We start from the raw sequence: 16,735 nt of genomic DNA, 5'->3' as shown, positions 1-16,735 counted from the left end.
TCTATGCCAAATAAAAGGCCTGTCACTACTAATAACCGACTGTGACCGTGTCCAACTCGGATGCTTGACAATTTTGTCGCTTTCATTTAGACGTGCTATCTTAGACGGCGGCTTGCATATTTCTTAGCCACTGTTTGACAATGGGAAAGCAAGAAACGCTAGCGGATCCTTTTTTTGCACACTTGGCTGGCAAAGAACTCTGGCCAAAACACAAGAAGGGGCAATATCGATTCGTAAGGATTGTCAAAACGCATGATATTCTCTAGGCATTATGAGCACTCTACATTACGGCGAAATATGCGCAAGTGGCTTATTCGACGAGACAGTAGAGTAGTCGGGCAGTCTATGTGGGTGGGTATTAGCGCTTTCGTGTTTACACCTTAATGTATCGCGTAAGCAGTTCTATTGATTGTCAATCAATATTATTTTTTTTATGCTTAGTAAAGCTTTCTGATAGGCGCAGCTAACGGCAGTTCTTAACCCATCATTCTGTAAATAAATCATACGGAACCCAACATGAGACCTAATATGCACCAGAGATGACCTATTTATTATATTAATGGACGATACGCTTTTTCGCCTGATGCTCCTAGGGGCTCTATAAACTAGCGCGTCTGTCTGACCGTCACTCAATGGAGACTCCACTCAGTACGTAGCACGGGGATAACACCAATCAGTCGATCAGTACTATTGTCTCTTACATTTACAGCTCGCTCTCGTTACGGCATATATATGTGTGTTACTCAAAAGGTTACGATTTCTCTGTCGTAACATTCGACATTGATCGGCCCGGACCAAAAACTTCTTCCTCGAAAAGCGTGGTTCATATTCCTCAATCGGGCGAATAATGTGTTCCAAATACTACAATTCAACGAGAAGGGAAAACAGAATAGATACGAATGGGTGTCTAGATTACAAAAAGGTTTCGATAAAGAGGAGGAATAAAGTATAGGCTAAGCAAGATTTTAAATAGACGCCTCGTTCGCGGTCGAAAGTGAATTTTACATGTATAAAGCGAGTAAAATTTGCTTGAATTTTTGTAGATTTTTAAGGCCAAGCTCAATTGTTTTTTAACTAGCTGGACACATACGGTGCATTAACAAGCCTTATGTAACGAGCATCCTGCTAATAGAGCGGCACATTAACCTGAGATAATTCGTTTAAAATTTGACTGCATATTACATTATGAAATATTATTATATTATCTTGTATTTTTTTTGACTAATCGTATATATTGATAAGCGAATTTAAATGTCTTATGAAGTCTAAGTTTGTTCTTTATTTATTTATTTATTTTACTAAATTTGTTTAATAAATGTGTGTCTGACTAGATGTTAAGGGTTGGCACAGGTTACTGCTGTTTATTTTTCTCATATAATTTGGTGTTGCATTTCGCTGGTTCTCCATAGGCCAACGGCCTTGTACGGCAACTTTAACGTAGTCGCTTAACAAGATTACTACGTTACACCACAGCCAATTCGCAAGTCTGCTAGAAAAAAAAGGCCAGAGAAGTTTAGTAAGGCTTGTTTAAGATAATGCCTAACGACCTAAATACTGGGCATGAAAATGAAAAAAAGGTTCGACAATAGGTAGGAAATATCTATATTTGCTGGATTTCGCATTAAATAGCGATAATCGCTTTAATCAAGTGGAAAAGAATGGGCGACTTGTCTGGTAATTTTACTTAAGTAAAGATTTAAAGGCCCGTTCGCTGCCTTCATGCTAGACAATACTTTACAGTCAGCTTCAGAATCTTTAACGAATTTAGCATTACGCTGCTGCTATCTTAAAAAAAGTGTGCATGAGACAGGGTTATGCAATATATTAGCGGTTAGCCAAACAATATTATACCAATTTAATTGTCTACAGACAGCCAACTATTTACAACCTTTATTACGTGAACAGGTTAACGTTTAAGAATGTTCATTTGTCTATGCGTAATCGAAAGGCTCACCGACCCACAGAACTCAACGCAGAACGCCGTGCCTCTTGTTTCTTTGGGAGGAGTGCACCTCTATGCTCAGGTATTTTAGGAAATTCGGTTGCGCGACCGTTTCCATTAAACCGTAAAAACGACCGCTTGATGTAAGTATACTTTGTGTAGGAAGTGAGAACTTGGGTTTGTACGTGGCTGTTACTTTTGACAACTCCCGCTTGTGGCTATCTGTACTACTCAGCGACTGTGTGCAAACTATCTTTGTTACAAAGCGCTATCTAATCTTGCCTCTAAAATCCAACACAGACCAATACTGATTTGCAGAATATTGCAAATGGTAATGTGAATCTAGATTGTCCAGCCTATGGCCGCTAAACTACTCCATTCTTGGAGCAGATGCGTCCCAGATCCGCTATCCAGCGCGAGATTCTCTCAAGCACGAGTTTTTCTCAAACGTTTCCATCAGCATGATTAAATCTACAATAACAATGAGACACTACCGTCATCTCACAGCTGTATGTCGAATTATTAGTCTTAACAAACTAGAATTTATCACAGGTGCTTGTTATGCTATTGTCAGGTGCCATGGCATGTGGGTCTGGGCTACTGCTAAGCTACAGGGGCCTTACGGGGGACCAGAATTGTGTGATGACCCAAATTTGACTATCACCATGGCTAATCTGTCCTCGTGCCTAGGTGAACTGGCCTTCCCAAACTCCTCGGGGGCCCAACCGAAACGACTTGGAGGCAGTATTCAATTCTACTCATTTTAGATACATCTTACGCCAATATAAAGCTGCGCTAGGACTTTATGGTAACGGGCGAGGTATCGGACGTAATTAGATGCTTCAGTGCTATATAGTAGTTTTGTGTGAGGCTATTTATAGTCGAGTTATCAATTGGTTCTGGCCGCATTGGTATTATGCAACTGTAAAATTAACGCTATTTTAAAAAAAATAATGGTAAATTCGTGATAGAGTAGGTCATATAAATGGGCTATTCAATTTACCTATTTCGGTGATCTATATACAAGTATTCTCGAGAGTAATTATTAAGCCCACCTGTTCAACTACAGGCAACATTTCTGCAGAATTTTTGATAGCTTTATTTGATCAATTTTGCTTCGTCCCTGAGATCTTCATGGTTGCCATGAAATATTGTACACTGTTTAATGTTCTCTCTGATATAGAATGTTATGCTGTCAATAGAATGTCTCGCTGCAACATTACGCCCTATTATGGCGGGATCCTTCTTCGATATCGGTTCTACTACAGAACGGTGGCAAGGGCTTTTCCTCGATGGAAAATTAAACTCGCTCTGGGTGGCGTATTTTGCGCATGAATTAGCTACACTGCTGTGTTTCTGTGCGTAGCTTACTTAGTCGTCGTTTGATTACGAATTTCATTAGTGATTTTTGAGAGGAAATGTGGAAATGGCAGCATATGTCTTGGAGCATGATCTTTTATGAACACGACGTATGCATCAAGTTACCATTCGTTTTACTTAGAAGACTCCTGCAAAACGCTGCTAGCGTACAACTGAAACTTGTGAGTTTGCCTTTCTGTCTGAACCCACGAATCAAAACTGTTGTCGACGGGTAAACTCAACTTCTCATCATCCAGTGTGCTGTTTGCCCTTACCTGTAAGGCTATTCCCTTTTAGGCCGAATGAGCACGTATATACGTTGAGGATTATAATTGAGAAGCTTGTCTGATACCGTCTGTAGAAATTATAATTACAAGTTATGATTATTAATAATAGCCATTTGTAGAGCTCTTTATAAATAGATAGAAAAAATTACCTGTGTTAACGATATAGTAACTTAAAGAACAGTGAGCGCTTTGCGAATTTTGCTGAATTTAAATTCGGCGGCTGTATTTACGTCGTGCCAAATGATGCTACTTTCCAAAGAACACACACTATATTTGTGCGAATAAAGCTGTAAATATTGTAGAATTTAGATTAAGTGGACTGCTTGACTTTTACAATGTTGGACGTAGTTCTGGAAAGTCGCTAATGTTGAACACTTAAGAAGTTAATTTTCTCGTTAAAGGTCTCTTTTTTTATAGCTTACGGAGACCCTAAGACATACTGTTATAGCAAATACAGCCCGCAAAGCACAAACGACATAGTCAAATCCGAAATTCAATACGATTCGATTTAACTGATAATCCCTATTTAGCAGACAATAACTTTTCGAATATACTCGATGATAGTCTCGTTGACAAAGTGGCTCTTATTAATTATAATTCAGAATGGACTAATGTCTACGTACCTTTTTTTCCCTGTCAAGCGTCTCCGGTTAAAATAGCTTTTTGTTCATAAGGAAAATTGGTTATGCGATTCGTTTTTAAGTCATGCGTCTCTTCAGCGGTTGGACACGCGCTATTTTTACACACAACTTGCCCTTCTGTTTAGTTGTATTTAACATATGCTTTAAGCCCCCTCGTGATTTGAACAAGATTCCTCGATTTCTTTCATTTGCATCAGTAAATCGTTTAATACCACAATCTCGTGTCCAGCTCACACTTAATTAGCGACGTGTAAGCTCTGCTAGGGTATCACTGTTTAGGGGCAAGCCACAGGATAGAGTTAGTCTCTTGATACTAGAAGCAGTGCAAACGTGTGTCAAATCAAAGTCATAAATAGATCGTTCATTACAATTACATGTTTGCCTCATGTCTCTATTTGTTGCTGTACGCGATTATTCTAGAGTAGGCTTCCAGTACATGCCCCCTATTGGATCGTTCTTATCATGAATGACGCTAGGAACCCATAGGTGTAGCAATGACTGAATACGAACAAAATCGAAGAGCTTTTAGAATTAACTCTACTAGAGCGCTTTTTTTTTTGATCAAGAAGGCTGAATCATCGCCGATTGTATCGTCGCGAAAATTTTGGCTCAAAAACGGCTCAATCGGCTAAGCATCATCACCTACTTTCGGCGTTCGCTGACTCTAGCCAGCTCATTTTCGTTGATCACATGCCAGCTGTCTTTTCCAATAAACCATATGCAATATATGGAAAAATCTAAAATTGTAGGCGAAGTCTAAAATTCAAATAAAGTGACTACATTTTCTAGCTTTATCTATATAAGTGCAATGAGGCATCTGATTCTACGTACTCTATATAGAGTCAGATTTTTTGTCCAATTCATGCATTCGATTGAATTGTCTATACACCGAAATTCATTAATTTGCCCGTCCTCTTGGTCTAGTAAAGCTTTAACTGTAGAGACGAGTCATATTTTCGGGCGTTAACGGATCTACCTATCCAGGTGCAATCGCGGGGACGCATCATTGACTTATCTAGAACCCAAATTTGAAACAGCAAAGTCCTCCTGTTAATACGCTTCTTGAGTGGAAATATTGCTAATAGTCGAATAACAATATTATAAAAAGTAAAAACGAAACGAAAGCAACTTCTCAATATATCCGGTTGCCAAGGCTTCTTTTGGTAAACGGACATTTAAATTATTAGTATGATTACATTTACAACATTACACTACAGTGAACTAATGCACACCACCAACATGAGCACTTCCATAAGGTACAGATAACTGTAACTAAATAAAAACATAAGTTTGTAACTATACAACTTTTATTGTACAAGGGTTTTTTGCAATTTTGAACAAAAGCTCATTTAATCATTTACTTGATACCGAAAAGAACATGGCCTTGACTGGAATACATTTGAGAATTGGTTCGCTTTTCAGCCTCCTTTCCATCGATGTTACCTTTTACTAAAAGTATCGCTAATATGCGGATAAAAAATATCTATTTATTTTTTGATTTGAAGTGTGTATTTTATTGCCCTTTACTTGCATGCATGGAGCAAACTGTGTAATTTACTTCATGTACAGAAGAGTCAATCATCACTTGGGTCATTCCTGTTAAAGCACTGCATTGATCGGCCTTCTCGTGGACCGTATTAGCGTTATACAGTTGTTTATTTACCTATACTAGTCGATGAAATTCCGCCTAACTAGTTGGCACTTATATATATATATATATATATTATATATATATATATATATATATATAATGTATTTACAATTCTAATGATAATACGCGATTCGTTTTACTTATATGAGCCTTACCAACTCACAAACAAGTTCTGTTCTGTTCTTTTATAACAGTGGAATATCTAACTTCTCCTATATTTTGGTTGTTACACATTTGATTATAAACTTGAATGGACAATATCATTTAAATCCTATTGGGTATTATTCGCACGCCGTCATTGGAATCAATGTACTGCTTTGATATACTGTTGAATCAAAACACCGAATCAAACACACTGGCATACTTTCTAAAAATTCACAATATACACATTCTATATAGGCATTACATGTTGCTGAGCAAGCTGGGCAAGCTTTCCACACAAGTACACGTATAAAGCCTGTCTATTCTAATTGGGCAACACATTTATTCATTACAACAATTCTATTATTCTAGCTTATTGAAAAATAACGTCACAATGTACTGCTTTCTATTTTGTTATAATTTAAACAATTCTAATGCGCATATTTTTCGATTTTCGTGTCGTTGTGAATGAAATATCGGTTTATCTTAGAAATAAAATGAAACTATTATGCAACTTTGTGACGCAGATCACTCAGGTCTACGTTCCTTCTTTGCACCCTTCCTACAGGTTTTTAGTTGGGTTTGCATAATTCCCTGTGCAAGTCCACCATTTACTCTTTTTAAGTGTTTTGTTTCGCGTTTCGAGAGAGAGCGACCGCTATAGAGCGTTTCGCCAGAGGATACTCTGATCAAAGAGAGGTTGTCGCTGGCCGCGACTCCATGACAAATCCTCTTGGCACGTACCCGTACTCGTTTAATCGAGGACTGTACACCCAGTACCAACCATCAGCGTTCTGACAGTTCAGATCAGCATAGACAAGCTCTTTTCGTTGTATCGGAAGTTCATATTCGGCATCTGTTTCATGGTCGTACATGACGATAAATTCGGTGGCTTTCGCGCGGTACGGCGTTTCTGACTGCACGATACTGGCAACTTCGCTGTCATTTCCGGTGTGTGGGGCATCTTGACCGCTGGCTTTTGCACCGTGGGGCAGAAGTTCACTCGGACCATTTCTCTGACTGTCGTTCTCCTTTCCGTTTGCCTCTGAATCCTGCCCTGACGAATTCTTACCGGAACTATGATGATGGTGACTATGTGTCCGTCCAGATTCCCCATCTTCAACGTCTTTGGTTTGGTTGCCGCCGACGTTATGGTCCTGCAGCCTGCAGTTGCCCACTGAGGTATTTCGGTTCTGTTGCGACATAGTAGATTTGCGGGTGTTATTGATGCTGCTGCCCTCTCGTTCTCGATACGGGGTTGTCTTTAGGGTATTTGAGTTCGTTGTATTATCACCCTCTACGGCACCGTCAGCTGCCGGTGTAGTCGTCCACTGACTCGCCGTCGTACTGGCGTTTAAATTTAGGTTGTTACTTGTTAGATGCTCGCTGCTACCTAGGTTGTTTCGAGTAGTTGGAAATGCGCGATCCGCAGTGTTATGGTATGTGTGCAATGAGACTGTACCAGATTTTGTATCATATCGATATTCTTTTTGGGCACTGGCCGAATCGTTGTTAGCAGAGAACGTTAAATCCTTAAAATCGATACTGTCCAGAAGTTTGTCGACCTGTTTTGAAGAAGCTAGAGGTTTTTGGCTAGTTGCCTCTTGCCGCAAAGTTGTCGTCGCACCTGTGGTCACACTCTGTGCTTCAGAAGATACTTCGGGACTTTGTGCGTGCGAATTGATCACATCGGCGGGAAATATGAACGCGGACGGGACAAATCCTTCGTGGCCATTATATCGTTGCACCCAAAACCAGTCGGCGTCCTCACGATTTAGAACAGTCACGAGTTCACCTCGCTCAACGCTGATGTCGTTCTCGTCTCGAGCAATAAACGAGTACAAGACCAAAAAACGACCGGCTGGATCCTTGAAGAAAGGGTGCACGTCCGTCAAGCACGACGGGGTATCGACCGATTCGATATCTGAGTGAGCAATGCTGCTCTCCAGGGAAGACTGCTGATGATGATGATGCTCTTCTGACAGACGTTCTTTTGCATACAAAAGGCAAAAATCAATCACAAAAAACGAACAAAGATTCTTATTGCGACGCGTTAACACTAACTCAGATTACTACTTATCTGTATATATCTAAAGTATAATATACACAACAGACATGTAAAGTTAAACGTTCATTAACTCATAATAAATGTTCATTAAACGCATAAGCCCGTTAAATCCCGTCAGAATCCAAGCGATAATTAATCGTCAGAGTACATTACGGACCTATAGTTATAAGCACTTCCTAATACTAATAGTTCTAAATCATGACGTGTCGGTATACATAAAATGCAAGTGTATATTTAGATGGTATATGGCTTATAATAGACCAGTTTAAAATGGCTGATTTGCAATAACGCCTAGTGTCCATTTCGATGACGCTTCAGGTTTATCTGACTTACAGAAAACAGAACGGTTTTGTGATTGTCTGACTAAAGTAAGTGCTGATAGTGAGTTCAAACGAAACGTACACATATAACGAACTCACCTCTAGGACTTTTTTTGGAGATGCTGAGCGCGACTTGTGCCATTGGAGAATCAACCGGGACACAGTACGATTGTGGGATAAATCCTTCACGCGAACCGCTGATAACGTACACCTGTAACGACAGTCATAGTAATGTAATCTGGGTTAATAAGAGTGTCAAGCCTGCCTCAAGTATGCTGACCTTCGGCCACTTCGAGATTACATAGATGACTATATATGGTTGTGCAATTACGGGTATTATATAGTATATTTGTTAGACATCGATGGGATGTTAAGATCCGGTGCAGCCCTATTGTATGGTCTCTGTAATGCTGCAGTGGTAACGAGTTAGCCCACTATACTTAGGTCCATGTGGTGGGGTAAGCCTGAAACTGTGCGTAAACAGATCTCGTTTAAAGGTTCTACGGGCTAGCCATCCGGAGTAATGCTAAACGACGTGACATTTGAAATAATTTATTAGTTTTATTCCTATTATTATTATTATTATTATGATTTTTGATAAATGCCTTAACAGCTTTGTTTCACTGTTGCGTTTCCTTGGCTGGATTACAGGCGAGTTCAGACAACAACAACAGAAAACGATATCAAGAAGCTTGAATTTTATATATAGTCACAGAATACGAAATCTTAACATGAATTTCTACCGAACTTTTGTACGCTCCGGGCCGGGCAATGGCGAAATGGCTAGTGCGCCCTTCGATCAACCACAGCTCTTGCGAATGCTGCACGCCTGATACTGTGTGTTGTCATGTTCTGAATTTTAAAAACAACGTTACAGAACGGAAAATTTGATCTGCCTCAACAACAGTCATTGCTAACATCAATACCTATTTATATTGTATAAAATTTTTTTATTAAATGGACGGCTGGTAGAATGACTATTGCAAACGCATGTGTAATAACTTCTTAAAAAAAAAACACATTTTTACAACGACATATAAATAATGTTGTGGACACTATTGCTTTTTCACAGTTTATGCTTGAATTAACTCAATATAATTTAATAGAATCAAATAAATGGCACATTCATTCGCTTAGTTGTTTCTGCTATTTAGCCTCATTATACGCATTCGTGACTCTTATCAATTTACGTGCAACACGATAAATACTATAGAGTTCGTCGACCATCGACCTTAAGATAAACCAATGATCAAATTCTCAATAAGTTACTATGGTAACAACATCGATTGGAAGGTTAAAACATTTCGCCATACTACCCAAAGAAATGACTCAAAAAATCGCTACGATTATTGCTGGGACGCACCATTGGTCTACTTCAACTAATCAGGTCATACCGATAAACGATAAGTACTTGGTCAAGGTACCTATTTTCGTCGTATCTGAATTTCATTTTAAAATTTGGCGATGATTTCTGCGGTGAACTGCATTTACCCAAATTAATTCGTGCTGTTTCACCGCTGTCTACCACGGATCGCCTCAAATTCATTAACCAATTTGACAATTTTGTCAAATAATTTCGACCTCTAGCACGGCAGAACGACAAATGATAGATAGCCCGAAACACATTCATTGCAGGCAAGATACGCCGATCCTTTCTTTGATACAGGACGTGTCTAATGTACGCAAGTTAGTCCCTTTTGCTCTCTTTTTTTAGAAAAAGATTACACCAACTTACAAATTCGACTTGTGTATTTTCGTGTCTTATTCAATGTCTTTAGGAAACCCAAGTATATAACAGGTCTTCCGCTATAAAAAGAGAAGTTTATGTTTTTGAAGAAGATTATTCCAGCTGAAAGAGTAGGGTAACAAAGTGGCATGGTTTGAGCGTAGTTTTACAATTTCCTGTATAGCGTAAATATGGTTCTCCCCGTATGATCTTGTCCGTAGCAAAACTGTGGCGTATCGGTTAAGAATGGAACGACGTGCTGAAAAACTGTCCGATGGTACAACTCAAGAGAGACCATGAAATCTAATTGGAAACGTGGTATGGTAGAATTAGCACAGATGGCAAACGATTACTTTGACAACTTATAATGTCACATTAAATTATAATTGTACACAAAAACCGGACGCAAGCTAATATTCTGACCATATATGCTTTGAGGTGCATGGGCATTCAAGCCAGTAAAATATGATTGCAAATATAATTAGTGTAAACTGAACATAAATTTTTATTTATTCAAAAAGACCAACATCGCTACCTTGGAGAATGCATAAACTTACGTACCTTCTCTAGAAAAATAATAGTTTCCTCTTTAGGCTTCAGTTAAGAGATCTGTTCCAGTTTCTATATCGTTTCCCCGATACCATGGGGTATCATTACTCAGGGGAATACGGCAAGCAATATTTATCTTGTACACCTTGGCCTCCCCTCCGTCTATGCCACCCCACATGGCTGTTATATAGTGACATATAACAACCATCTCCTCTTGGACCTCGAGGCCCAATAAGGGCTACCAAAATCCCGCCATTCTGATAACGTTACGATATTCTACTGTATTTATAACTGAATAGAGCTTCATCAGCACACGTCTGAACAAAGTGGTACAGAAAAACTTGGCGCACGGGAATATAACTCACTTCTTCGGCTATTCTACTGTACCTGGCTCTTAGTTCTGGTATCTTGCCTCTCCGTCTACTCAAATAGTCAGTCCACATCAGCATCACCTCGTATCAACAAAAGACTCATCTGTTACGCCCATAGTACCTGTTGCTCTCGTTGCTGCTGTTGTTGTTGTTGTTATGGTGTGCGAATCCGTTATCTATCTATTTGCTATCGGTGCTGCTTTTTCGAAGCTCGCTTCTAATGCTCTAGTATCTGGAGCGAGCGTCGGTCTCTACTGGCTGTCGTCGGCAAGGGAAATCGGGCCTTGAGGCCCGGTCGAGCGTCTGATTTCTCCAACTCGCACACGCCACCATACACGGATGTCACCAACGACGCGGACTGTGCGTACAACTCCAGCCTGAAATCGGGCGGCCGCTTGCTTTGCAATGCTTCGGCTGTCTCAGTCTGTCACTATTTTCCTCCTTTCTCTTTTGATTTCGCCAGCTCTTCTATGAGTGTTGTTTTCAGGGCCCCGGATCTCTTCAGCGTTGTCTGTTTGTCGTCGTCTTGTGTTTCAGATCTGTTTTTATTCGGCTCGGCGGCCGCGACGCCAGTAGCAGCAGTGACTTCAGTTGTTTTTTTGTTACCGACGACTCGTGGAGTCGTTTTGTGCGGTGGTCGTCGGTTTGGTTCTGCGGCTGGGTACGTTGTGTTCGCTCTGGGCAAGCGAATTCGGTGGCAGCAAAATTCAATGTGCAGCAAACATCGTAATCGTTCTGGCCGTTTGGCGAACCCATCCGTAGCTGTTGTTGTCCTGACATGACGAAGCCAGCCAGGCTCTGATGGCAATAAGCGACGCCACCAGCAAATCTACACTACGTCACGGCGCTAGCGGCTCAACTCGTATATATGCATAGCAGTAAATGGCTAATGCGATGGTGACAAGCTAGACAGACCAGAAAAACGGGTTTGACCCCGCAGCTCTCTGTGGAGTGCAACTTCTGCTGGCGTGCTTCACAGACAGTGTGAGGTAACTCAGATCCTCTCCTTTGCAAAAATAAACCGAGGAGATAAAGCCAGGAGCAATGTGACAATGCAATTGGCAGAAGACTGGGGCTGTAATAGTCTATAATTCGTATGACTCTAGCCCATTTTAGAAAATAGTAACGTCTTACGGTTTTGGTTAGTCAGCTTCTATATATACTTAAATAGCTAAAACACATGTTGACTGATTCGATGGAACAACGCGGTCGAAACAAAAACAAAGAACTCTAAGAAACAATATAGTACCTTATATGGATAGAGTGGAAAGAATAGTTCTCACTTGTTGAAAGTACTTAGAATGATGCCGACAGAAAAATATTCGTTTTTTTTATATACAAAAACCCGGCAATATTTCCTAATCGGTAACGGACGTAACGGACAGATAAAGCATTAAAGCTTAGATTTTTATCGTCATTGTAAGTCTTTTTTATCACATAGGTTTTTTTTTCTCAAATTTTAATCAAAGTTAGAAGTAAGCGCACGGAATTAAGTCTGGGTTGGCTCAGCTTAATACAAGACGATCGGCATCGAAATACTTCGTTCTGTTAATAAAACAGTCACTGACTTAACTACACGTTACTACTGCCGTTTAATTGTGATCAATATTTATTAGAATGCGTCAATTAAAATAACCATGCTCATAAATGTAGTGCACTTTTAAATAGCTCGTCCTGTTTTTACATATTTGGCTAAACTTTTTTGAAGATTTCTTTAAAGATGACCCTAAGCCTAAAATCATATAATTAGAGCCACAATGTTATATTCTATAAGCAGCTGGGGGCTTCCGGCTGGAGTTAAATGTCGTGTGCGCAAAGTTCAGGCCGAAGCTTTTAATATGAAGTGGTTAGCTTGTGCGAAAAAACAGTTGATTATTGAGCAGGATTTCTTATGTTTTAAAAACACAGTATTTCCCATAAAATCTGTGTTCCAATAGCCTTAACAACTTCAACTCTTAGACTTGCGTTTATTAGGCTAATCCTCTTTTTAATGTCCACAGCGTCCGCTTTTGTGTTGAAATTCGTGCTGTTGTCTCATAATAGTTGCTACACTACTAGGCTATCGGATGTGGTAGGTGAAGCACTCTAGAAATATTCTTTAATATGGCCCAAATACCGTTGTTTATTGCACTTGCTTGTTTCTCTCAGCGTTATTGGTACATAATTAAATATAACGCCCCAACAGTATTTCATACTATTTTTAAAATGATTACACAACTTCTCTGAACACTCTAAAATGTCGCTAACTTCTGTAATTTGAAATCACTATTCGATTTCATTTTGTAACCTCCATTCATTTGGTAATAAAACACAAATTAGAAGTTTTCCTAGGTATACCGGCTAGTCTCCAGTTTACCTAAAAAAAAAGTAAACCCTTTTTAAAATATAATTAAAGATTGCACCTTACACAGCTCCTACTAAATCTGTGCTATCCGTTTATAATGTTTGCTCTTCGAAAATACAGGACCTCGAAGATATCATAAAAACAGGGCGTTGCTATGTTTTTATTGGCTGCACTCGTTCTCATGAAGATGGAACGTTTTAACTTAGTGACCTTTGTAGCGTTTATGTCACTATAGGGAACACATTTATCTGGAGACGATAGCTATGCAGTTAGCAAGTGACTATGTACTAAACACCTCGGGAAAAGGTTTACAATTGCCCAATGAAAATACGCGAGATGTTACCATGTTGAAACCACTAGACTATCCTTTTTTATGTGATACCGGCAATATTTCCTCCAATTGCTCTACAGTTTCCAAAAGTGTAACTTAAAGCAGTACATGCAATAGAATTTTACGCGATAGAGATAGAAAACGAGACAGAAAGGGAGAGGTTACATTATGAAATTAACATAGAAAGACAAGACGATGTCTCTGTGCTCGAGCAATTTCGTAAGACAGAAAAACTTCGCATTGGGTCAAAAGGTTACTAAATTAGTGATTAACCTACACAAATACTGCTGCACAAAATAGGTGTTTCATATAGTGCCTATGTTCTTCATTATCTTTGGCTGGACAGTAGCTCTTACCGACCAACAAACTTACCCAGTCGTTTTCTTGATACAATGTGTGGACAATTTCACCTCGTTTGACCCCAATTTCGTCGTCTACACACGGCGTGAAGTCATGCAGGACAACAACCTCGGAGTTGGGCCCGAGTCCGTGTTCTTTCTCGAGGCCGACGCGGACCAAGGTTTCGATGCTGGCCGAACCCGTAATGCGGCCAATTGCTGGCGCCGCTGGCTTCTCCCCTTGCCGATCCCTTCGTTTCTTTGAACGACCAATACGGATTGGGCACATAAAAGCCATATCGTCGTTGTAGCCCTCAACTAAACCAGTACAAGTGTCTTACTTGAACAATTAAATGTGTAACTCCACAGGCCGACTCTTCTCCTGCTTACAAGCTAGACACTCAGTCTCAGAAAATAAACAACCAATGTGTATTAGAAGCACTTTCCCGAAACGGGGAAGGACGTGCAGTAGTCCCTAAGGAAAACATTACATTTCATGAGTCTCTAGACCTTTAAACAACCGACGACGAGTTCCTCTAGTAGTCCTCAATTACAGCAAACGTAACAAGAATCCAGTGGTTGTGTAAAAGTCTTTGATGTATTGTACTTAGTTGTCTTCTTGAACTTTCTGAGCTTTTGAGATAACTGGCCAAAGACGAGCGTGTCAACACCAAATGTTTTTCAATAACTTATCGTACCGGGGTTGATTGATCCATGCGAGTAATCGAGCTTAAGTCAATCCCACAAGCACTCCAAAGTTACGTTATAGATCACCAGCGAATACGCAGGACAAACTAGCTTCAGAACAAGTCAGACGGTGTCCGTAGTTCGTCTATATTATACTCAGTAAAGTTTACCATTGCCGGTGTCCTTTTTCAATCCAGATAGGGTCATTTACACTGGACTCTGTTGTGCTTTAGGACCACCTAGGCTAAAACTGCAATGCAAAGGCGATAAACAGTTTTATGTAGACAGCGCTGGTGGACCGTTGCGCTCGCCGTAGAAACGTACGCTAGTGCTGACAAAGATTTGTAGAAGAAGAAAACTCCAATAAGCAGAAACCTGTTTAATACCACCTGACGCTCTACCGAAAGTCCGCTGAGTTGGCGGCGGAGCTTCAGCAAAAGGCGGCTTTTGGCTGCCTAAGTGCTCCGACACCAGTTCACTCGGAGCGAATTCAGAATCTTGATGTTTGTTTCAATCGGAAGGTAAACAGCGCGACGATCCTGTGGGCAAAAGCAAGCTGACGACCAAGACGAAAATTACGAAATTTTTAGCCGTCGATAGTCAGTAGCTGTTCGAGGATGATACATCTATATTTATTTCAAATGTTTGTATTAGAACTAACAGCTGAAAGATAACGTAGAATCTGGCTTTGATCTTGACAGGCTTCGTTACCGTGATGGTGCAGTGGCAACGTGTTTCCTACTAATCCTACGCACATGCGATGTAGTCTGGGTTCGAAACAGGACGCGTTCATTTCGTACTGGTAGTGGCCAGCAGTCCTGAGCGATGCTTAATTAACATAATACCGAACATAGAACTCAACACATTTTGCATTTTTAGGCCCCGTACGGCGGATACTTAGTCAGTCCGCTATGTTGGCGGATCCTCTCCACTGCTCGGAACGATCGCTCTTGCCCTCGATGTGGCGAGGGTCCATTTTCTATTATATTCTACTATTATCTGAATGGGCGGCGAAGTCGCACACCTGTTGCATCCTCAAGCCCGAGTTTTTCTGCTACATTTTTGGTTCGATCAGTTTGAACAGTTATTATTGTTGTTGTTGTTGTCGTCCAGTGGCTTATGTCGACTACCTATGTAAGTCTGCTATCCTGACAACCTAGCGGGGTACAATACGCGATCAGCATAGGCTGCCAGTAGAACGCTGGGAATAGACTCGAAAAGCTTGGGCCAAGCACTACCTTAGACTGTGTGTCGTAGCAGATGCTGCCGGTTAGTTGATGGTCAGAAGCGAGATGAGGGGCTATTAAAACAAGAAGTCGACTGGATGAGAACGCAATCAACGCTAATGGAGCCTGTTCATAGGCCTTCAAGGCCTCTGCTAGCCGATTGACGAGGCTGGTATAAGGGACAGCCGAAGTTGGGATTCTATTTCTTGATTTGTCGACTGTTTATGCTGGGGTCTTTTTTGCCAGTTTTTTTTTTTGCTAAGGTGTAGTCTGTATTATTAGTGTTAGCAGGAATACAAGAGAGACAGTGTATTGAAAATAGCCAATTTTTTCTGCGGATTCTAATTTATGTTAAGTGTCGGTATTCATTCTACGTTAAATTATCTTACTGACTTAATATGACGAAAATATGTGAAAATTTATAGCTATAATGTTCTAAACATATTTTTCGCCTTCAGAAGCAACTGTGAGAAAATGTCAGTGTTTTTTTGTAAGAGCATATATTCAAGTCTCTTAAGCATTTCTTTGTTAATAATGGCGTTGTCTTAAGCTTTTCCAAGTCAATTGATTATGTTTAGATTCCCAGCACAGAAACGTACAATACAATTATAACAAAACTATGATCAATAAAAACACGTATTTTCTGTCTATGTACGCAAACGCCATGATACGTAGAGCTCATCACATATTTTCATTTGACAAGTGAAATTCATACAGTTATGTTCTAGCATCAGAAAACAAGATTACATCGCTC

At 40.1% G+C, this 16,735-nt stretch overlaps 1 protein-coding gene and 1 long non-coding RNA gene across 3 annotated transcripts; both read right to left on the bottom strand.

Moving 5' to 3' along the window:
• Positions 1-3,017: 3,017 nt before the first annotated feature.
• Positions 3,018-4,342, bottom strand: LOC147758170 (uncharacterized). The gene is made up of 2 exons (XR_015321251.1): positions 4,212-4,342; positions 3,018-3,656 (listed from the first exon to the last, which is right to left on the bottom strand). It is a non-coding gene; the product is annotated as an uncharacterized LOC147758170 (long non-coding RNA).
• Positions 4,343-5,518: 1,176 nt separating this feature from the next.
• On the bottom strand, positions 5,519-15,653 carry LOC111255522 (uncharacterized). 2 transcript variants are annotated; one of them, XM_022817566.2, is made up of 3 exons: positions 14,103-15,653; positions 8,509-8,620; positions 5,519-8,011 (listed from the first exon to the last, which is right to left on the bottom strand). In XM_022817566.2, exons 1-3 carry the CDS (start codon positions 14,364-14,366, stop codon positions 6,711-6,713), a joined length of 1,677 nt encoding a protein of 558 aa, XP_022673301.1. In that variant the 5' UTR covers positions 14,367-15,653; the 3' UTR covers positions 5,519-6,710. The 2 variants fall into 2 exon arrangements, with proteins under 2 accessions (XP_022673301.1, XP_022673302.1); XM_022817567.2 differs by lacking the exon at positions 14,103-15,653 and adding an exon at positions 11,177-14,067.
• Positions 15,654-16,735: the final 1,082 nt, after the last annotated feature.

The sequence above is a fragment of the Varroa destructor genome, unplaced genomic scaffold, assembly GCF_002443255.2.
Source record: "Varroa destructor unplaced genomic scaffold, Vdes_3.0 BEIS01000001.1, whole genome shotgun sequence".
In the NCBI taxonomy this organism is placed as follows: domain Eukaryota; kingdom Metazoa; phylum Arthropoda; class Arachnida; order Mesostigmata; family Varroidae; genus Varroa; species Varroa destructor.
The sequence above is the reverse complement of the archived record's forward strand: the minus strand, read 5'-3'. Positions and strand labels throughout refer to the sequence as shown.

Excerpts from the sequence above, each read along its gene's own strand:
- LOC111255522 (XM_022817566.2), bottom strand. The coding sequence starts at position 14,366 with ATGGCTTTTATGTGCCCAATCCGTATTGGTCGTTCAAAGAAACGAAGG. Across the intron at positions 8,621-14,102 it reads TGTATCAAGAAAACGACTGG|GTGTACGTTATCAGCGGTTC; the intron begins GTAAGTTTGTTG and ends CTGTCGTTACAG. Across the intron at positions 8,012-8,508 it reads CTCCAAAAAAAGTCCTAGAG|AACGTCTGTCAGAAGAGCAT; the intron begins GTGAGTTCGTTA and ends TGTATGCAAAAG.